This window comes from Condylostylus longicornis, unplaced genomic scaffold (genome assembly GCF_029603195.1).
Source record: "Condylostylus longicornis isolate FDR11 unplaced genomic scaffold, ASM2960319v2 ptg000049l, whole genome shotgun sequence".
Classification (NCBI taxonomy): Eukaryota; Metazoa; Arthropoda; class Insecta; order Diptera; family Dolichopodidae; genus Condylostylus; species Condylostylus longicornis.
The window spans coordinates 3,085,077-3,109,548 of NW_026578018.1; the positions used below are offsets into that span (position 1 = coordinate 3,085,077).

Consider the following 24,472-nt stretch of genomic DNA (forward strand, 5'->3'; position numbering starts at 1 on the left):
CGTGTAAATTTTAAATGTTTTTTTTTTGTAGACTCAAAGTTTTAATTTTCTTTTTGAACCGTGAACAATAAAAAATTAAAATCTGATACGGTTAGCGTACAACTGGTTATTATTTCTGGTTTGTGAAACTGTTGCACAATGAAAATGTCGTTTAAACACTAATAGTGCATTTTAAGGACATTCTTAAACTTTTTATTTAAATATCTAGAAAAATGAAAATTTGGTTTTTAGTACAGGTTGACTTTAGATCATTTCAATTCACAGAAAAATTCGCCTTTTCGGGTAGAATACGGAAGAAATTCTGTCAATTAGCTCCCTAGATAGGGTAAAAAAAATGTCAAATTGACCCTAATTGACCTCTGTTCCCAAGCCTTCATATTTCTAAAAAATTTATAAGTCCGTACGTTTTAACACCCTGAGCAACATAAATTTGTAAGTTACGTTTTAACACCCTCAATGTAAAAATTAAATTTGATTATTTTTTTTTTTTTTTATAAAATTCGTTAATTATTTCTCTGCTTAATGGCAAAAATGTAAGCGAAACGTTGGGTGACTTCTCGTACTGTCAACAAGGATTATATAATATAATATTTGATAAACATTAAAAAATTATAAATAAAATATGAAATGCAGCTGGCTCATAGTAGAGGTTCAGGTTTTGAGAATCATATCATAAAAGTTGATCAAATCATTGATCCACTCTGGAAGTAAATTTAAATATAAAAAACTGTGAAAATTTTGTGAAAATCACTCTAAACAAACTTAGGATACAAATCTGCACCGACAGATAGAAATGCAGACAGTGATCTCTCTAAAAATAGTTTATTTACGATTCCTTATTATAGAGAAGTGCGTTTGCACCGAAAACTCGAAATATAAGATTTGGTGCTATCACATAACCTACCTTATTGTATACAATGCGATCGGTAAAAAATAAATGTCCAATTATACATAAACATTATGTAAGTGACGTAATAGATATAGTTTATTTTACAGATAATAGATGGCACGATATTTTCATTCTTATAGGAATAGTTATAATTTATGCTCTGGATTTGATCAAAAAAAAATTTTTTTTTGAAAACGTTTTCAAGAAAACACAAAATTTCTTGGAAAATATAAATAATGAAAGGTTTAAAATTATCCGAGGCAACTTCCTTAATATTGCCGCAGTTAAAAAATATTTTAATGTGTTGTGAACTTTACCTTAAGGGCTGTCTAATGCTAAGATTGAAAAACACTGTCAAATATTTAAAAACATATTTTTTTTTGGAGATTTTTTTTTCATTTTACTTAAAAGATAAGATAAGAATGTCATATCTGCTTTTTTTTTGTCCATTGATTAGATAACGTTATATTGCAAGTACCGTTAAACCTTTATATTTCAAATGGGAGTCAACTTTTTTTTCGTGTTTTAAAATAGATAAAAATTTTAGTCATTGTATAGTTTGAAAGGGGCTTTCGTTGGAATATGTACGGATTAATTAAAATTAAAAAATACGTGAAAAATAATTAAGTGCAATTTATCATTACAATTTAAATTATATTTTCGCTACTTTTTTTTTAATAATTTTTATTTAAATTATTAATAAATTAATATAAAAATGTAAGTAAAATAGTGTTCTATAATTTAATTGTTTAAAATATTAATAAATTAATTATAATTTCACACACACACACACACATATATATATTTATGTATATATATATATGAGATAAATAAAATATGATACAAGTGAATCAATAGGTGCGGTACGGTGTGTTAAATTTCGTTTAATAATGAAATACATCGTACACACTCAGAAAAAATAATTCATCATTAACATGTTTTTTTAACTAAACTTTAATAAAATTTGTAAAAATTACAAAAATTTTTTTAAAGTTTATAAAATTGAAAGCCATAATGTAAAAATATTTGTAGTTAGTTTTGGGTTCAGTACTCTTTCGAAGTGAAATTATAAATTTTAAAGGTTATTTTTCAATTTTTTTTTTAAACAAGTGATATTTTTTAAAATCAAATTATAATTTTAAGAAAATTTTTATAAATACCAAAAAAACTTAATTATTTTTACTAAAATTATGTTTTTCCAAAAAAAAAAAATGAAGATTTTTTTTTCAGTGTAACCATAATCAAACTGACAAAGAACAAAGAAAAAATTATTCAATATCGTATTTTTATTTTTTTTAAATTTATGTGAAATGTGCTCTTTATTTTATACTTAATAACTTTTTTCTTTAAAAATGTAAAATTACATTCTATTATATATATGACGAATATTACTTAACTGTTATACATATTTATATTATGTAATCAATATTGACATTTCTTTTTAAATGGTGTCTATATTATCTATATTAAACTGTAAAATTGTCGAATTTTTAAAAAAAATAATAAAAATTTTTCATTTTCCGGCAATGATAATACTAATTATATTGATGACAGCTGAAAATTATGTATAATTCTAGAAAAAATAAATATGATGCATACGTGCATTACACCTGATATGTACATGAGGGGTTCAGAAGCAGAGTGGCGTAAGTCAAAATGTGGGTTATGCCACCTTGCTTTTGAAAAATCAGAAAATTGTAAGAATTTTCTGATTTTTCAAAAGCAAAAGTATTTTTATGAAAAATAAAGAGGAAAAAAACTATTCCGAAACTGGAAACTAATATCACTGATTCTAGAAGATGTACATAAAATTTGGGTCTGAGACCCTCATATATAAGTCCAATATTAAATACATACATATATGGTATTATTAGTTAATTAGATTTCTAAATTATTTTAAAACGTCAACGTTACCAATATTTTATTTGCAATGGAAAAATGGACTTAGTCCGCTTATCAAAATAAATGATTCATTTATTCAAAAATAATATTTAAAACCAAAAAAAAAAAAAAATTTATTATTTTATATAAATATAATTCTCCCTTTATTTAAAATAACTTCAAAATAGTAAAAAATGGACGGAATAGAACAAAAAATAATAATCAAAACAGGTACTTGAAAAGATAAGTTATACATATACATACATACGTATTGTATTATTAATAATTGCTTGCTTAAAGGGCAGTATAATAATTCGTTTTATAACAACCTGCGACTATTATTAATCACAGTAGACTAATATTTTTATATTATCCGAAAAAATTATTTCATAAATTTGATATATGAATGGTTTACTTTTGAAAGTGACTTAAGTGATTATTTGCAATTTCAAATCTGTTTTCCAAAGCAAAGAAAATATCAATAGTGGGAATTGAAAATTATATTGTCGGATAAGACAGAACAGAATTTTTGGGTTACTTTGACCCCAAATATTTCACTTTTAAATGGAATTTATATCATCTTCCAAAAAAACCATAAAGTGTGGTTAAAAGAAAAATTTGACTTATTCGAGTTTAATTCTATTCAAAAATTAGATCAGATGTAGGTGATGAACGCCGGGTTTTCGCGTTCCTCGTGAACGGATCAATCAAATACAATAAATGGCTCTGCCCAGAATCTGTAGAGCCGACCTCCAAAGGGGGTGGATTCTCCAACGTAGTTGAATTACCACCTGGGGTACTAAATCCTTTTGTCTTGTCTATTGCACAAATAATTAAATTCTGCATTTTATACCTACTGCCAGCATTCAAAAACTGCCGTCCCTCAGGGATCAGACGCAGATCAGGGAGCCGCTTCTTCTAGGTCAGACGCTTCTGAATTTACCGCCCACGCGCTTCCTAACCAACGAAACCCGGATTAAGCGCCGAGTACTCGCTTTCACCCGCTCTCGTCAGTCTTACTAAGTAAGTTGCCCAGGAGACACCCGGCAGATAACTATGTTACCTTCCTTCTGGGAGATGAGATTCGGATTTGTTGGCAGAGCTGATGTTGTCAGAGGGCATTTCCTAGCATTTTCAGCTTCACATGTTAGGAAAGTGTGAAACTGACTAGGACCCACGCCAACTTTTATCCCCCCATATCCAAAAATTAGAAAAATTATTATATAATATATGTTTGAAACTACGATACATATAATTATATTGACATTCAAAATGCAGTATTAATATAGTACTACATTGTATCTGTGATCCATATTATAGAATTAAAAATTTATACAATGTATAGCAGAAATCCAAATTGCTAAAAATATTTTTTTAAATACCCAATGAGAATACAAACAGCTAATAGTCTAAAATCTAGACTATAATGCAGTTGTTTCTATAATTTAAAGTTTTACTTCACGGTATTAATATTACAGTTAAATTCTACTAAAATATTTTTCCAGTGCATTTTGGAATTTACGGGGTTACTAATATTTAGAGTTAGTCAAATTTATTTCATATAGCTTATTCTCTTCAATACATTTTTGAAGAGCGCATTTTCTTACTGTAATAACTTCTATATATATACATATATGTATACACAGACAGGCAGACGATATTGGACATATAAATTGAAATTATAATAAAATTAATGAAGTAAGGTGTATAACACTGATATAAGTTATGTAACAAATTAGAATATGACTTGTTTTTTTTTTGCCCTGTTTTATCTTGAAGCCGATAACAAATTTTATTTTTAATATTATATTATGATGATGATTCATAAAGTATCACAAATTAATAAATATAGGTATGATTTTTAACTAATTAATATATGTGATAATATATAATTTATATATAAGATTAGAAAAAAAAAGTAAATCAATGAGCCCAACCCAAAACACATTTAAACAAATTTTCTTGTTAAATAATATTTCAATATTTTTTAGTTGATTCTATTATCGAAAATTTTAAAGTGTTATACAATATAAATCTGTTATAAATTCAATCTTATTATTATAAAATTAACTCTATTCCAAACACAGTATACCATGACAACAATTTTCTTTAAGAAATTTTGTATACTATCCAGACTAAATACACTACTGTTGTCTCTTAGGAATTAAAAATGAAATGCGTAAAAATTGGGAAATACCCGAACATTTTATTTGTGAAAATCATTCATGTATGATAGTAAGAGACCTCATATACAATTTAATTTCATATACAATGTAACATTTTCCGAAAAAAAAATATTTGCCGAACTATTACAAAACTATTTTGACTAGCAAATTTCATGGAACTACCTTTACTATTTTTTTAAATATTAAATATTATAGCTCTTTTGAGTTGTATATGACAGTTACCCACACCAGTAGAGCCATTCAATTAAGATTTTGAGAATGTAATATAAACTGTAATTTGGCATACAGTAACAAAAATTTTATATTATATCTAGATTATGTTTTGAAATATTCAAAATAATCTCTTTGAGTTACATATATCTTTGAGCCGGCTTTCCAAAACCATTGTCAGAATTATTTCATTTACAATAGCTCTCGTCGGCAGAAATGAAAAAAAATTTGTGAAAGTTTGGTAGTATAATAGACGACGGCTTCAAATGGTTACATTTATATTTTAAAATATCTTTCTCAAGACCAGGGGCTTTCTATAAGATCAATGTTCAAAATAATTCTTGAATAAATGTTGTAGAGATTTTATAAACATTTTAAAACGATATTCTGCATGATTATGGCTTGTATGGGAGCTTACATCTTGTATATAATATCTTGACCTTTTACAGAAAGTTTTTCCGATATTTTTTCCGATAGATTATGTACTTTACATTTTTGTCTATATTAATATTTAATTTTATAATTTTAATTTTTTCTCATATAATATGTATAACAGTATTTGTAATATTTTTTTTTTTATTATAATATTTTTAGGTTTTCAATTCTGAAGCAACAGACTTCAATATTATCACTTATATTATTTTTATCATATAATCTGTCTTATGGAATTTGTGCTGATAATGAAAATATAACAAGTACAACAGTTATACCTGAAAAACAACAAAATGATATCCCAGTAAGAGTAAGTTATACTCTATGTATATTAAAACATTAAAATTTTACGATAAATTTTTGATTTTATTCAATTCAGAGCAAAAAATAAGACAAGTGCTTTTAAATATTAAAATTTTATTAGCAGATGCAGGTTTAACACATTCCCTGTCTCAATATAAAAATTCGCACGTTTCCTGAACCATATATGTGGCTCAGCAGACACGTTCCTTGTACATGAACGTGTTTTAATATTTTTGAAAAGTATTGTGATTAATATATAGTAATTAACACCCTGTGTTAAAAAATTTAAATTGCACATGTAAATTTTATAAGTTTAGATTTTAAATGTACTTAAGTAACAATAACAACCTGCAACTGTTTTAATTTCTTATGCAAATAAATAATGAAAACATTTTCATACAACTGCAGAACAGAATGTTGACAAGTCAAGGTAGAAAACTTAATTATTACAATTAAAATTTACATTATTGTAATAGCCAATATTCTATTAATATATTTTATTCTTGTGATTGTAAATTTTAAAGGCGATCGAATAAAATGCATGTAAACAATTTTAATTGTATTCATGACGATTACTGTCATGAATACAATTAATAGCAATTAGAGGAAAATTTGCTGATAACATCTTCATACCTCTGTAGTTTGGAAGGTGTAAAGCGTCCTGCTAGAAAACAGTAGGTCACTGGATTGAGTCCAGTTCAGGAAGAAAAATTTTGTTAACGTCATATTTCTGTTCTGCAGCTGCATTATTAAAAAAAAATTTAATTTAATTGTTTTGTTTTTTTTATTAATTTTAATTTCTCTTATGCTAGAATTTAACAATTAAAGTTAAAGATACTGATTTATGTACAAAATGTTCTTGTTATGAATCAGCTAAAGTATTAGATTGCAGTTATAAAAATTTAACAGATTGGTTTACAAAAGATGAATTAGATGCAATGATAAATGATGATGATGATTATACATTTGAAACAATTAATTTAGAAGGGAATTTATTAAAGGAAATACAAGAATTTCCATCATTAAAAAATTTAAAAATATTAAATTTTCATAAAAATCAAATTGAAAATATAACAAATGGAGCATTTACAAAATTATTTAATTTAAAATATTTATCATATAATTTATTAGATACAAAAACATTAGATCCAGATGTATTTAGAGGAAGATATAATCCGCATTTATTTGAACCAATGAAAAATTTAACACATTTAAATTTAGCTGGTAATAAATTGCATAGTTTAAAACCAGATCTATTCATTCATTTCCCAAGAATTGAAATCTTAAATTTAAGTTCAAATTCATTTGATCATATCGATGATTTAAGTAATCAAGCTATATCAAGTCTTGGCTATGTAACAGTAAGTTAAAATTAATTTTATTTATATTTGTGAACTTATAAAAAATTATTTTTTTTTGTTTTTTTTTTTAGGAAATGGATTTATCTAATATGGGACTATCACAATTACCAACATATTTATTTAATCATCATAAAAATGATTTAAAAATATTATTATTAAATAATAATAAATTTGAGAAAATTCCATCAGATGCAATCGGTAAAGCAATTAATTTAGAGACGCTCTATTTAAATGATAATCCATTTTTACAATTTGATAAAGAAAAGTAAGTATGTATGTATAGGTAGTTATATGCATATTATTTTAAAGATACATATATTTAATATTTATATAGCTATGTTACAGAATTCAAAAAAATTTGAATTTTACATTAAGAGAATAAGAAATTTTGTTAACCAATTTCCGTTAGTTATGATTTCCGTCAATAATTTCCTTCAGAACCTATTAAAACTAAATTGCAAATAGAAATAAATTTGACCCAAATTACATACCTTATAAAAAAAATTGAACCATTTTGCAAGGAACTGCTAAACTTCAATTGGAACGGCAATAGAAAGTTAATCATATTATATTTTCTCTCTGAAAATGGTAGCTATCGGAAATGAATAATATTTGTAGCATTGATAATGCTACTATCATTACCATTTATCAATATTGTTGTGATATTTCCTATTTGTATTATGTGTTTTTTGTGAAATTTAAAATTACTATTTACAATTATTGTTATGTTAATCAATATTGACTGTTGTAAATTGTACATATAAGGGCGAACACATTTTATAATATTAAATAATATGAAATAATTTCTCTCTCATTAAAACTAGAATTCGGTTTTTTTTAAATTTGAATGTGTAAGCACTTTTTATTTATAAAAATTCTAATTCCAACTATGGGGGAGGGGGGGTAGGAAGGGGGTCTAGAAAGCTGATATATCTAATAAATAAATTTCTATTTAATTTTAAATCCGAGACTTCTTCTTTCTTCAAACACACATACATAGAAAATTTTGTCTTAATAGCTGAAGAAAAGTCTAAAAGATGTTCAAAAAGAAAAAATTAACAAAATTTTTTATATTTCGAAAATTATTTGTAGCAGAGGGACTCAAATCCAATCAAATTACTATTTTGAATTTATATTTTTATATAAATCATACATACATATACATTTTTATATAAATTAAAATTTTTCAATTTTTTTTTCCTAAATTTCATTAACACTTATATAATATTTTTTTATTTCACAGTAAATTCCCAATTTTACCAAATCTTAAAGAATTACACATTTCAAATTGCCAGAATCTATTATCGATTGGATCTGAATCATTAAGTGGATTACAAAGTGAGTATTATATACATATTATATTTTAAAATACAAATATTAATTTTTTTTTTCAAAATAGCCTTATAAAATTGTGATTCACTTTACTGCATATTGTACTTCACTTTATATTGTGTACATATATTTAAGCCGAATTCTTTTGAATCACAAAAGCGCGTGCACACGAACTCGATATCACATAAACTCGTTCATTGCTTCGTTCAAAAAAAAACAAAACTGAATTCATTACAATTTATGTTTGAATTTATTTATTTCAATTATAACAATTATAAGTTTCAATTTTATACTTAGCCCTTATTTGTTTTATACGTATTTTACCTTTTAAAATTGCTATAGGAACACTCATCGTCAAATGTTCAACTAGAGCGAAAGTGTTCTTTCGCATCATATAAATATTATTATAACATTAAAAGAAATGAAATTATTAAATTAAATTACATACTATTAATAATTTTAGGAATATTCAAATTATAGTTGAAAATCGAAGAAGAATACCATATTACCCTTATAAAATGTAACATTGATCTTTTCACAAATCGGACAAATTAAGTGAATTCAATTTAGTTATAATGAAAATAATATTTGTATTTAAGAATTACATATTACTTTTGTAATAAATATAAAATTAAAATATTTATAAATATTTCAGGTTTAACAGAATTATTTATTACAAATAATTCAAAATTGAAAACAATTCATCCAAATGCTCTGGCTCATTTCAAATTTAATTCAACAGAATTAGGTTATCCACCATTAAAAAATGTAAGTTTTTTTTTGATTATTTTGATTATTTGTTGAATGTCGAATCCCTATCGCTTCTCCACATACACTAACAACTTTTTTTTCTAAAAACAAAAAAAAAACAAAACACAAGGAATCACCCTTCTTTAACTTTAACCCCAGTTCTATACTATCTTGTATATAGAACTAAGACTTAATATAAAAAATTTATATATTAATTCTATATAATGTATAGATACTTATTCGCCAATTATGTTTAAGTATATGCTATGAATAACAGTATAACAATAATAATCACAAACAAATAAACTTTGAAAAATATTAAAAATAATTAATATCATGCTGTTATTCATTTTATATACTTAAGTGAAAAAAAAATTCTATTCAATTTAAAATATTTTATTAATATAACAATATAGTTATATAGAAATTATTTCTTAGAACATTTTCAAAAAAACAAAAAATGTGCTAAATTAATTTCACTATGTTTGTCGACTCATCTATATGCCGTCGAGTCGACTCCTCTATATGTTTATCGTCTTAAAAAATGTTTACAAAATACCTAAATCCTTTAACCCTTTCAGGGTTTTTGTTTTCATTCATGACAATATTAATCGCTATATCGTAAAATTTCTCATTCTACTCCTCTATGTAAATTAAGGTTATAATTATCTTCTCTCAAAAAGCTGTATAACAAATACAACAATACCCTCTTTAAATTTGCTGTTATAAGAAAAAGAAATAGAAATGTTTTTAAACAAAAAAAAAAAAATGTAAAAAACAAAATGAATTTTTAAAAGTGTTGTTAAGACAACTATATATTTATAAAAACCGCCCCATATTTTTTGCTCAAAATAATGGTACTCAAAATAATTGGTAGTAATGTTTATCGTAAAAATTCCAAAATTTATTGTATAGACACGAATCATATATATAAATTGGTTTGTGTTTACAATAATGATATCGAACTATTCCCGATAAATGTCACTGTCACTTATAGAAATTCGATACTTAAACTTAACCCCTATTCAAATTTATTGTAAAAAAGACTAAGATTGAAAGAAAATTTTTACTTACCGCTCATCCAATTTATTAATGATTGCCCCTAAAACTGATTGCTATATTTCAAAAAAAATTTTAATATATAAATATATTTTTGTTTCTATTTTCCTTCTCTCCCAAATAAGATTAATGCTTCTTAAAGTCAGCGAAATATCAATTTTCGAGAACTAAACTTTAAGACTATAAATTTGTTCTTATAGTTTCTATAAAAACAAAAATGTAACGGTTAATGCCTTCTAATCAGAATTTCGTAATTATAGTAATGCAATTTTTTTTCATTTTGCCTCCTTAAACTATGCAATAAAACGATATTGTGTTTTAATAAAAAAATAATGTAAATACAAGAATTTTTTTTTTATTACTTTAAAGAATTTTTATAGTTTTTTGCAAAAAATATGCTACTTTAGAAACCGAATTTATTTACCTTTTAAATAATAATGTAATTTATTTGTGTACAAACATGCATGATAATAATTTATAATAATTATAGTAAAAGAAAAGACCTTGTAAACTTTATAAATATTCCTACTAAGAAATTTATTTGTTTATCATATATTTGCTGGGTTTTAAAATTAAAACAAAAAATTAAGAAATTAAAGATGATTTCACTAAATGCCCGGTGTAACAATGAAATTCAATTGTTATGCATTTAAAGGGAGAAAAAATTACAAACATCCTCTGACGGTATTACGATACGATTTCTGCGCCATTCAAACGGACTTTTTAAGTGTTTATCTGTAATACCACTGTTAAACAGCAAATTAATTTAAAATACAATTTTATGAAACTCACAATTAATACAGCAAAATTTTTAATACAAACTTAATTAAATAATTTTTATAACTGTACTAATTTTGCTAATTTTTCCATTTTGTTAATAAATTTAAACTAAAAGAAATAGGCAGCTTGACGATCTATATCGATTGCAAATCTTGAGGCAATAAAAAAATTGTCTATCATGTCGTATGAAAAATCGTATAAAATTAGCATAAGCGATGATTTTAACGCTTGCCATAAAGTCAAAATTTTTGATATTTTACAATATGCTTAATAGACCACAGAAATAATGCAAAAACTACAAAAACTACAAATTTGACATTAGCACTAAAAAAAAACATTTTTTTTTAGTTGTAAAAGTTCTAAAATTGTCATATATTTTTTAAATTTCCCAGAACTTTTCATTTTCTAGTTCACTGAAATTTTAATTTAAATTTTTTATTAAAATAATAACAATATTTAAAGGAAACTACTCCTTTATAGTTTCCCTTTATAAATCCTCCAAATCCAATATTATTTTATTTTAAGTACAAAATAGTTTTCGCAACAATAAAATCAAAATTTTATTGTTGCACGTAAGTATATCGTAAAAATCTCAACTTGTAATTGTAATTATAAAACAAATTTAATAAATAGTATCGTATTACCCGAACACAATTATTCGGCAGCATGTGCAGTACTTTATTCCCAAACATACTAAACATTTATTGCTAAGTTAGAATTGAATTTTCAAAACAATTATAGCACGTCAAATATCACGTCAATGTGCAGTAGAATATCACTCAAAGACATGATAGTATTACTTGAAGCGAAAGAACTATATCAGAGTAATAGTGTATATTTTAAGGGCCGAAATGTTCCTAATAAAAAAATAATTAGATCGCGACAGGTACACTATTCAATAGGATTATACATAACTGAAAGTGATTGCTAGTTCTTAAAATTTTAATTTTTACCATTAATAATTGATAAATTATTGTTTTCTTTTTTTCTTCCAGTTGTCATTGAACAATAATAACATTGAAATATTACCGAGAACATTATTAGGTTAGTATGCAATAAAATATTATACTCTTACAATTTAAATTAATAAATTTTTTTTTATATATATTTCTTTTCATTTACTACATCTATAATAAAAGCTGTTGAAAATTGGCATAATATTGAGGAAATTGATTTAAGAAATAATTCATGGATATGCACATGTAAAAATGATTTCCTATTAAATACATTAGTATTTCAATTAAGAAAGAGAACACCAAATTTATTAACAAATGTTAATTGTCATCAACCAGAAGAATTTTATGGTGTACCAATAAAAAATTTCAATATTAAAAATGGTTTTAAAATAAATTGTAATGATGATGAAGATGATACAAATGGAAGTAATTATGGTGCTATAACTGGTATACTAATTGGTATTATAATTGTAATACCATTAGCATTTATATTATTTATTATATATAAACGTGGTTGCTTTGGTCTAATATCAAATCCAAATGATCCAGCTAAATTTAGTAGAGCATTTTATAGTAGAACAAATAATAGTGAAGAATTTATGTAAAAATTTATTATATATAAATATATAAATATGTACAAATATATTATATTTTATATATATGTATATATTTATACATACATATATAATATTTTTATAAAACTTTTAATGAAAATTTTCTTTTTAGAATATTTACTATTTAGAAAACTTTTTGCTGTAACAAAGTGATCTTTCATTCCATAACATGAATTATATATACATACATTATAATAAATCAATATATATATATATATAAGCGTAAATAATGTAAAAATTTTAATTTGATTAGTATGAGTGCTAATTAGTAACTTGAGATCTAAATAAAGTACTTAATAATTATATATACTATTCAAAATCATGTACAATTGTTTACTTAATAAACAAATATAAAAATTACCTAAACATAATATAGCACTTATACAGGGTGATTCGCATAAGATTGCAAATTATTTCAGGAATGATTCCTTTATCAATTTTCAGCAAAAAATTGTATTGGCAGTGAAGATGCAGATATACTCGTTTTCGAGCTACAGCCTATTGAGAAAAAGATACCAGTTTTTTCCTACATAAAAACTTAAATCAAATCATGTTAATTGTAACACCGAAAATAAAGAGCAATCAATCGCCTGTAAAACAAGCCACTCATGGTTATTCTATGCAGTACGGCTCCGAAGTTATAAGCGCTTATTTATATTCAGGAAGAATCTGGTGCCTTAATTTTTTTTAACACGCTGCAGCTCGAAAATGAGTATATCTACACTCTCGCCCCCGCTCATACAGTTTTTTGCTGGAAATCGATCAAAGAATAATTCCTGAAATTATTTGCTATCTTATATTAAAAACCCTGTATATGTATGTAATTATATATTTATAAATAAGTTTAAATTGTAAGTTTTTAATTTTAATTTGAGATTATACTTACTATTAAATTCAAAAATACCTTAAATTTTATATGTTCAATAAACTTAGTATTTAATTTTAATTTTACAAAAATAAAATTGACATAAAAAAGGGTCTGCAAATATCAGTGCAAATTTTTTGACACATTACATTGTTGTTGTTTCACGCATAAGCAATATGCACCGAATTTACATACATGAATAAAATATACTGGAACTAAATCCAATAAGGTGCATTAAATATTTGCTCGTGCATTTATTTTGATATATTTTGACATTTCGTTTGACATTCTTTTTTTTTTTTTTTTTGAGAAATACCAATAAACATTTCTGGAAAAAAAACACTAAACAATTATATTCGTTCAATATAAATCATTCGACATTGCAGTCGCCTGTAATTTTTTATTAAAAGTATTTTTTGATTTTATTTTACTAGAATGCAAGTTGCACAGCTACGTGAAAGCCCTTAACATTTTTATATTTGCAACTATATATGTACATAATATATAAAAGTTTCGATTGTGAATATTTATTCATTGTGAATCTAATTTTATTAATTTATGAAAAAAGATCATAATACGGAAAGTAATGTGCATAATTACATAAAAAATTTAAATTTTTATTAAAAGTTTTAATGATAGAAGACGATTTTGAAAAACAAGAGACTTTGAAAATCTTCTACTTTAATGTTTTCAGTAAAAATTCATGATTGGGACTAAAACTTAATTTTCTATATCCATGTCAAAATTATGTATTAGATTTTACATGAAAAATTTTATTTTAAACTTTAATTATATGTTTTGTACTTTGTATATTATGTATGTACTAATATTAATATATTAATAAAACAATAAAATGTCAAATAATTGTCAAAAAAAAAATTAAATTTTTTTTAAAATATAATTTTTATATTTAATTTTAGACCTCAATTAGTTGGGGGGAAGATTTGAACAATGGTTCAGTTCAATGGTTCAATCTGACAAATAGTGTAGCGGTTCTTGAACAAAATTGTTTTGGGTTCAAACATTGTTCTGTTTACTATATGAAATATAAGCAAAACACTACGATATTCCAGTCATGTCTATTAAAAACACTCTCTTTGGACGTAATAGAAAGATATTGTTCCCCACAATTTTTAAAGTTAATACATAATTATGTGCACGTTGTAGCATATATAATTTTTAAACAACATGATTATGATGCCGTTAACACTCTCCCCTGACAATAACATAAAATTCGTTTTGCTCCTCCTTAAAGAAGTAGGATCAGAAAATAAAGCACACGAAACAGTAAATTTTTCTAGATGTGCAATACACATTGCATTGAATCTTTTTGTATTTTTGCTTTTGCTAAGGCTGATACAGCCTTATTCTACTAGACGGGTTACATTTGCGACTGTCACATTTTTTTTTTGTTACGCCGTACTTTTTTTTGGTATTCTTTTAGGCGGGAAATGTGTTGCGACAGATGAAGAAAATTAAGAAAATGAATTTTCCATTAACTCGATTAAAATTTTTAACAGAATAACATTATGGACGCTTTTTTGTGACAAATAGCGAGACGCGCGTCTAGTAGAATACCAAATTTGTCGCTTCACATGTTTTTATTTTTGAATAATTTGCTGACTTTAAATTTGTTTTTTATGTACATACATTTAAATGGGGCAAATTTTTAATACTATAAACTGGGGACAGATTAAGGAACTAGATGGTATAACATCATATGTTCATAATATTTATCAAAAAATTGGGATATCAGATGATAGACGACAAATTTTTTATAAGCGTCTTAGCTTGACGCATGTTAAGGCAGCGTCAATTTATAGATTTTCTGGGGCTTAGACTATCGAGGTTCTCGGTTTGTAGGAGATTTACCTAATTACGTTAAGGAAGTCAGATGATTTTTACGTGGAACAAAGTAGATTAACTAAATTTTCAGAAACTAAACTACTTCTATAAATTATCTTATATACGGATGATTCTTCAAGTAAATTTGTAATAAAGTAAATGCCGATAATATGTCAACAAGTTAAAACGTTTCAGTCGGTGTAAACCGATTAAATTATACCCTGCATCTTTCGTTGTTGTATAGTAATTACTCGAATCTGTGAAACCATTCTATAGAAACATCACGGATATACCTTATCTATAATTGGACAACCGACTGACAAGTTTCATGAATCTGACTTTATAATTTTTCCAAATATATAAATTACCTTTTGGAGTTGTATGGCAGGTACCCGAACCTGTCAAGCAATTCCACTAAAACTTCACAAATATATCTGACCTATAATTGGACACACAACTGCCAAGTTTCATGAATCTAACTTTATTATTGTGCCGAATATAAAAAATTTGCTTTTCCCATTATCCCATTAAAATTTTTAGAGCATGTGTAGAATATAATTGGACACATATATTTATACCTTTATTAGTTTTTGAAATATTTAAGATGAACTATTTTGAGTTGTATGGCTGGTACCTGAACCTGTTGTACGATTAGTCCAATTACAATAGGGTTCGTCCTTGGCACAAAAAAAAAACTTGTGAAAGTTTGGTGTCGATTGCATTATTCGTTTTTGAGTTATCGTGCGATTGAACGGACGGACGGACATGTCTAAATCGACGCAGAATTTTACGCTGAGCAAGAATATATATATATATATATGTCCATACCGGAGACGATTCCTTCAAATAGTTACAAACTCCATATCAAAGTTAATATACCCTTCACGAAATGCAGGGTATATAAAGGGAGCGCAATACAACAGTAAAGAAAAAAAAAATAACAACCTTATGTATAATCCTAAAAAATAAAAATTCAAATGTATCATGACAATGTATATTATATAGATCACTAGTTATACTTTGTCTAATAAAATAAATATTTAATTTGAATAGCAAATCAAAAAAAAAAAATAAATAAATAAATAAAATTTATTTACTTTCAATCTGGAGTTTGTATTTGACCAGTAGATTTTTCATCTTCATTCCGTGAATGTTATTTGTGTACTTAATAACAATTTAATGCAATTGTACGATCTTGACATTAATGTTTGGCTTTAACACAATGGTTCAACGAATTCAAATTAATAAAAATTTTAAATTTGTTATAACAAGTTAGAATAAATATAATTATACGAAAATTTTAAAATATATTTTTAATTTATTTTTCTTATAATCAATTAATAAGCACAAATTATCACATATAGAGATCATGGGTGATTTATCATTAACTACTTATTGAAGACGTTTACTTTCAAAATTATAATATTACTCGTAAGTATTAAATTCTTAAATAGTATTTAATGTGGTGATATAAAAATTTAACATCAATTTGTAAAATAAATAGTAAAACTAGAAAAAACAAATTTTATGTAGTATTTTATCTTAAATTTTCTTACGACGATTAAAAATTGAAATTGTGATACGATCAAAATAGAAGAGCATAGTTTCGTAAAGATTCTTTTTTATTTCTTATTAATTTCCTCCAACATAAATACGAGTACCATAATATACTTTCGTATTATATACATAACATTCCATAATATACAGCTGTTTCATACCAGTACGAACGTCTGTTCGAAGGGTATATTAAATTTGCTTTACCATTTGTAACGGTAAAAAATAATGGTCTGAGATTATAGACTCAAGTATATATTTTTAATCAGTGTACAATTCTGAGTCGATTTGGCTTTGTAGTTTGTGGTATTGAAATGTCGCACAAGTGAATATATAAGTAGGGCCAATGTATATGATAAAAGTTATTGAAATTGCTTGGCTCCTATTGGTAACTGATATACAACTTGAAACGTTATTTGATTGTATCTTAAAAACTGTTCAACCTACAGTACTGAAATTTTGAAAAATGAAATATGGTAAAATGGTAGTTATATTTATTAAAAGTTGTTGAGATCTCATGTGCATTTGTGATAGCTGCCATACAACTCCAAAAGTTATTTGAAATTATCTCAGAAATTATTGCAGTTATGATATAGATTATAGAAAGTTAGTGAAAATAAGTGTATTATTGGGGCTGGTATGTGTGACAATAATCGTTGAAATTACTTGACTACTTGTGGTAGCTGCTATACAACTTCAATAGTATCTTAGATCAACTTTTTTGGCCATATATTAGAAAATATTAAAAACAGAGTACTGAAATTTTGCATAAATTAATATGGTATTACGGCAATTTAAAGTCATAGTCTGTCCAATAGTCAGCTATGGAATATTTACTCGAACATAGGATAACAAATTCGTACGAGTATCACAGAATTGACGCGGTCAACTTTATATTTTCTCTTTTTCCATATAAAATTACTATGTAACTATTTTTGACACTTCATTAGCGACTACATTGTATACAATAAGGTAGGTTATGTGATGGCACTAAATTTCGAGTCAAGTTTTGGGTGGGAACGCATTTCTCCATAGTAGAGAGTCAATGAACTCCTTTTAGAACGATGTTGGTCTGTCGGTGTGTCGGTGAGTTTATTTGGCTATGAACAGATCAATTTTTGGTATATGTCAGACCCCTGAAACTGGTCTTTTTTCCGGGCAGGTTTTACATTTTTGTCATAGAGAAATAATTAACCAATTTCCTTGAAATTTGATATTTAATATCGGGATGTTAAAGCAATGAATCCATATTTGTTTTTAGAAAGATCAGGGCTCAGAAGCCGAACAGGATGTCGATTACCCGAAATTTTTTACCATATGTACGGAACGGATTGATGCAATTTCTTGAAATTTAAGATCTAGTTGTTACCGAAACTAACTGGCGAACTTTCCAGGGACTTCGGATGATACAAAGCGAAATTCTACTAGAGTCGAATTTATACTTTTTTAGCTAAGTAAGCTAAAATCCAGCTAACTTTTTTAAAATTCAAAGGAAGTGAAGTGAAATATTGATGACTCTGGCAAGTTCCTAAGATAGCCGATCTTATTTATTATATTACGAATTGTTTCTTTTATAAAAAAGAAAAATTTTGAATAAGTTTTTTTTCCTGACACTACCAATGCTCCGCTTTCACTTGACTTTAGAGTCAAGTCTCAATTTTCACAGGCCATTGAATTAGCTAGGCGGTGATCTGTATGCCGCATTTTTATACCCTGCACTTCGTGAAGGGTATATTAACTTTGGTATGGAGTTTGTAACTACTTGAAGGAGTCATCTGCGGTATGGACATATATATATATTCTTGCTCAGCGTAAAATTCTGCGTCGATTTAGACATGTCCGTCTGTCCGTCCGTCCGTCCGTCCGTCCGTCCGTCCGATCGCACGATAACTCAAAAACGAATAATGCAATCGACACCAAACTTTCACAAGTTTTTTCTTTTGCGCCAAGGACGAGCCCTATTGTTATTGGACTAATTCGGACATCGGCTTCGGGTAGCTGCCATACAACTCAAAGAGTTTATTTCAAATATTTCAAAAACTAATAAAGCTATGAATATAAAATTTTGTATACATTTGTCCAATTATATTCTACACATGCTCTAAAAATTATAATGGGAAAGCTGCACCGGTTCAGGTGGCTGCCATACAACTCCAACACCAAATTTTTTATATTCGGAAAAATAATAAAGTCAGATTCATGAAACTTGGCAGTCATGTGTCCAATTATAGGTCAAATATATTTCTGAAGTTTTAGAGGAATTGCCTGACAGGTTCGGGTACCTGCCATACAACTCCAGAAGCTTATTTTAAATATTTGGAAAAATAATATAGTCAGATACATGAAACTTGACAGTTGTATGTCGAGTTATAGGTCAGATATATTTCTGAAGTTTTGGTGGAATTGCTTGACAGGTTCGAGTAGCTCCCATACAAGTCTAAAAGCTTATTTTAAATATTTGGAAAAATAATAAAGTCAGATTTATGAGCTTTGGCAGTCGTGTGTCCAATTATAGGTCAGACATATTTCTGAAGTTTTGATGGAATTGCTTGACAGGTTCGGGTACTTGCCATACAACTCCAAAAGCTAATTTTAAATATTTGGAAAAATAATAAAGTCAGATTCATGAAACTTGGCAGTTGTGTGTCCAGTTATAAATCAGACATATCCGTGAAATTTCTATAGAATGGTTTCACAGGTTTGAGTAATTGCTATACAACAACGAAAGATGCAGGGTATAATTCAATCGGTTTATACCGACTGAAACGTTTTTACTTGTTTAGTTTAGTTTATGTTAAATATTGAAGGTTATTGATTTTCAATGTCTATTTTTAGTTTCTATTCAATATCGAAAATTATGGATTTATGGGTAATTACTTTTATATTAACATTTTATTTTATATTGTATAATTAAACTTTATATTAAATATAAAGTTTATATAACCTGATCCATGTTTGGATCTGAGGCCCTTCAGTTTAAAGACCGGTGCTAAAATCACTGCACCATGGGTCGGATAGTTACAGTTCAGTAGCAGTTAAAAACAGAAAAATGTAAAAGCTTATTTTCTAGTTGACTGCGAAAAATTTTTATGTTCCGCATCATCAACAAAACAAATTTGAATGCATACAATAATGCCTCGAATGAAGTTGTTTTTTAATTGAACTTTAAATTTTGGTTTCTCTTAATATAGTTAATATTTATACATACAAACTTTTATATATATATGCGTATACGAAAGTTCTTCGATGAAATGTATATAGAACTTGGCTTTGAATCATTTCGGTTTCGTAGTTTCATAATTTTGGTTCAAGCTGTAAATAAAAGAGATGCTAATATACAGAATGAAGACCCTAGTACATATTTAAATATTTAAGAATATTTTATCTTCAATATTATCACTAAACTTTTTTATATGTAATATACACTTAATTTTTGTTCCACCAACTTTATACATTTTTTTACTTTACTTAATTTTAACTTTTTTGTTTGAAAACTTAGACCTTAACGTATTAGAACTTTGATACAACAAACTTGGATATTAACACTTTGAAGTAACAAACGTGATACTATTATTACCTCTTTTTTTTGTCGGAAGCAGCAGCCACCTTGTAACGCGCCACTTTATGCAATTTCGTAGTTACAAAGCTAGAATAGCTTCAATTTTCGGACAAATGTATAGGTATTTTTATCCGTATTTTACAACAAGATTCTGTAAGTTTAAGTTTTACTAAGGGTTGTTTTAAGAGTGTAAAACTTGGAGAGTCATTGAATTTAGAATTAAAAACTTGAATTATCAATTTTGAACTATATTGGCCAGATAAAATGAAGTTATAGGTTTGAAACAGAATTCACCAATTAATTGAAAGTGTAATAGAATTTTATTACCGTAAAAAAACTCCAAGCTTTAATAATTCTTATTCAGCATAATTCTGAATATATTTATATGTATAATAACGAAAACCGAATAAAATAGTATTGTTGAAATGTCAACAATCTTATACAAATGATAATTTATAAAAAAAAATAAAACAATTTAATTATTTTTAATTTACCTTTTAAATTTTTTATCTTATATTCATTCTCATTAATTAAAAAAAAAACAGTAATATTCCTTAAAATACTTTTTTTTACATTCTAAAACTATTAGAAACAATAATTAAAATTTTCATAATTTGTTTTTCTGGAATAACATATTACATTTAGCTTAAATAAATATTATAATATTTTTATTGTAGTATTTAAAAAAAAAAAAACATGAGCACTACCCTTAGTTTTGTTTCCATTTTGTTATTGAATTCATTTTAACAGAGCATGCTTGTATTCATAATTCTTGGAACTATTTATAGAATTAGGGAATTCATATTAAAAAATGATATTTAATAAAAGAACTTAAATGAAAATACTAAGATAAACTACTTAAGATAAGTGCTTACTTATCTAGTCTTATAATTTTCTTTTCTTTACTGAACTAGAATTTGAATCAGAGGAATCTTCAATTGCATTAGGAAAATCTATTGCATAGCTATTAAATTTATTTTGAATTTTACGTTTAAATAAATTAATTGTATTTAATTTTAATATTTCTGGATTTAATTTTTCAACAATAACTTGACAATCGATTGGTATTATTTCAGAATATTGTTGACAAGTTAATAAAACGGCTTCATTATCAGAATCATATCCATCTGAATAACCAAATTTTACTTTAACTGTTATATTATTTAAATCTTCAGCAATTGGTTTACAACCATAATAGCTATATGGTGTATAAGCATTATGATATTTTTTTTGTGTAAATTTTGGGCCAATAAATGGTTTTATTCTCTTTTCTAATTTCTTAATTGGTGGTGTATTCCTTATTACTGTTAATAATGGTATATTATCATCATCATCATCATCTGCATTCTGATTATCATCAGTTGATGAATCAAATTGATCATCATTAGAACTCAAAACTTTACGTTTTTTTAATGGTTTTGGGGTCCAATCAGTATCTTTTTCATATTTTCTTTTAGATTTTTTTATTATTTTTGGTTTTGATGTCGTTAATACATTTTCGTCTAATGAAGAAAAATTTGACGATGATGGTACTGAATCTTCTATTCTATCATTTTGTACGTCATTATTTGTGTCATCAGAATCTAAAGAAATTTTATTTATCATTTCTAAATTATTATTTAGATTTGTTAATGTATTATCAGCCTTAATATTTTTCTCATCATTAGGTTTTCTGTCGGATATTTTAGCTCTTGAGCATTCACTAGTATTTACATTTAATTTTTCTGTAGACATTTCTGATAAATTGTCATTGCTATTTGGTTTAGGTATTACGTTTTGTGGTGCGGTTTGTATAAGTGCAGCTTCAACTTCATTATTAACAATATTTACTAAACAATCTAAAATAACTTTGGAGTCTTTAGGTACATTACAGCGCATCATACATAAACCATTTGGGAACAAAATAATTATTTTACTCCAAAACTCTTTGATATTTTTATCATTTTCTAAAAATTCTTTAAATGTTGTTTTGTGTTTTGGTAAATGTCGAATAAATTCTAAAAACTTATCGAATTCTTTATTACACGTTTTACATTTTTTTAACCCATCATAATGATTTAATAAATGAGCTGCAGTTTTGCACTCTAAAGATGATGCGTAACCACACGAACTACATATAAAAAAATTTCGGTTTTTGAATGTTAAACATCGATGAGTATTTAGCGCTGATGTATTCGCATGCTCATGATTTTGATGTTCAGCTACGCTTATAGAATTGGCAAATAAACGCCAACATTTATTACATTGAAATCGTGTTACACGTTGCCCCATTTTTAATAAACGGGACAATTGATTTTTTGTTACATCATAAGTTGAAACTTCAACTGAATCTCCACCTATGTAACCAACAACTTTAAAAGCGAAAGGTCTGGCTAACAAAGGAAGATTTTTTTCAGATTTTTCGCTGTTATCACCTACTTTATCCGATTTTTCATTCATTTTTTTGCAATGGTGTAATAACCAATGAGTATAAATTACTTTAAAAGAAATATTTTTCATTGGACAATAATAACATTCATAGATTTCAACACTTCTTTCTGGAGATGTACTACTAACCGCTTTCGAGTCGGAAATTTCATTAGGTACAACAACCGAAAGATTTTCTTCCAAAGAATCTCTTGAAGAAGATATTGAAGATCTAGCTGACATACTTTGTGACTTTTTTGAACTGTGAGCTGAAGATTGTTTTACTTTTGATATTTTATGGATTGCCTTTATATTTGAATCTTGACTGGAAGACGAGTTCTCATTCAAAATTAAAACACTTGTTGGATCATTCACTTTATCCGTTTCTCTTATAGAATTTTGAGATGCTTTTCTTTCTAAAGATTTTCTTTTACTTGCGCCAATAGAGCTGTTACTACTATCCTCTGCAACATTGCTGTTGTTAGATAATGACTTTTTAAGCTTGTTTGACTTCTTATTTTCACTTTTAGTGTTCTTACGTCCAACGTCTTCTTCTTCCATTAAAATTCCACGTATATGTTTAATGCGATATGGATCACTCCTTGTCCATAAAGGACGATTTTCTTGAACAACATCATAATCACTTTCATCTAAACGATAATAATTTGACTTTACTTGCCGCTGCTGAAAATTATGATGTTTATCGCTTATATGTTCTTTTACCAAATTAACTTGGCAAGCACCAAATTTACAATCAAAACATCCATATCGAAATCTTATATTATGTGCTGTGTTGATATGATTAAGCATTGAAGGTTCATCGACTGTTTTAAATTTACATGTTGTGCAACTCCATTTGGCCTCTTCATCACCTAGTTGTTTGTTGAATGTGGCAGTATCAGCAGTACTTTCTGAAAGTACAATGACATCGGTGTCTGTATTTCGATCGCTGCTGTTTGTACCATCAGTACTAGTGATTGTTTTAGTATTTGACTGCCCAATCAAACGCCCACATGGATATTTTGTTATAATCGTATTAGTGTCCTTTCTTTCATATTGAATAACGTCTACTTGAGCTGCAGTCGCATGACGATCATTAATATGTCTCTCAACTACATGTTTCAAAAAGTGCATGTAATAGCAATCACCGCATAAATAAATTTTAGAATCATGAAATTTTAAATGTTGCAGTATTTTGTCTGCGCAGAAGTTTTTCTTTTGTAAAAGCTCTAGCTTACAATGTGGACATTTATACTGTTTTTCCTCTGAATGTAAAGTTTGTAAATGACATTTTAACATATAATCAGTAATAGTTAAGTAGTTACAATTTGGTACACCACAAATAAATTTACGCATTAATGGAATAAATTCTGGTATTTTGAGATCGCCTTTCTTCAGAGCCTCTTTAATTTCTTCGGTAGTTGAAGATAAATTACCATCTAATGAATTTAGAGTAATACACAATAAATAAAATAAATTGAATTTTATAA

The 24,472-nt window shown here is 26.4% G+C and overlaps 2 protein-coding genes across 5 annotated transcripts in view; one reads left to right on the plus strand and one right to left on the minus strand.

The window, feature by feature from the left end:
* The first annotated feature begins 1,462 nt into the window (after window positions 1-1,462).
* Window positions 1,463-13,931, plus strand: LOC129611355 (leucine-rich repeat neuronal protein 3). Its single transcript, XM_055524457.1, has 9 exons — window positions 1,463-1,606; window positions 5,761-5,908; window positions 6,714-7,262; window positions 7,334-7,527; window positions 8,506-8,600; window positions 9,250-9,362; window positions 12,179-12,227; window positions 12,323-12,740; window positions 12,866-13,931. Coding segments are annotated over exons 1-9 (1,584 nt in total). The 5' UTR covers window positions 1,463-1,604; the 3' UTR covers window positions 12,882-13,931.
* Window positions 13,932-21,065: 7,134 nt separating this feature from the next.
* LOC129611423 (uncharacterized) overlaps window positions 21,066-24,472 on the minus strand; it is a 29,636-nt gene continuing 26,229 nt past the window's right edge. For all 4 annotated transcript variants that reach the window (XM_055524566.1, XM_055524568.1, XM_055524567.1 and 1 more), the window contains exon 6: window positions 21,066-24,421. In XM_055524566.1, the coding sequence (XP_055380541.1) occupies window positions 21,462-24,421 (2,960 nt within the window). In that variant the 3' untranslated portion in view covers window positions 21,066-21,461. The remainder of the gene's footprint in view (window positions 24,422-24,472) is intronic.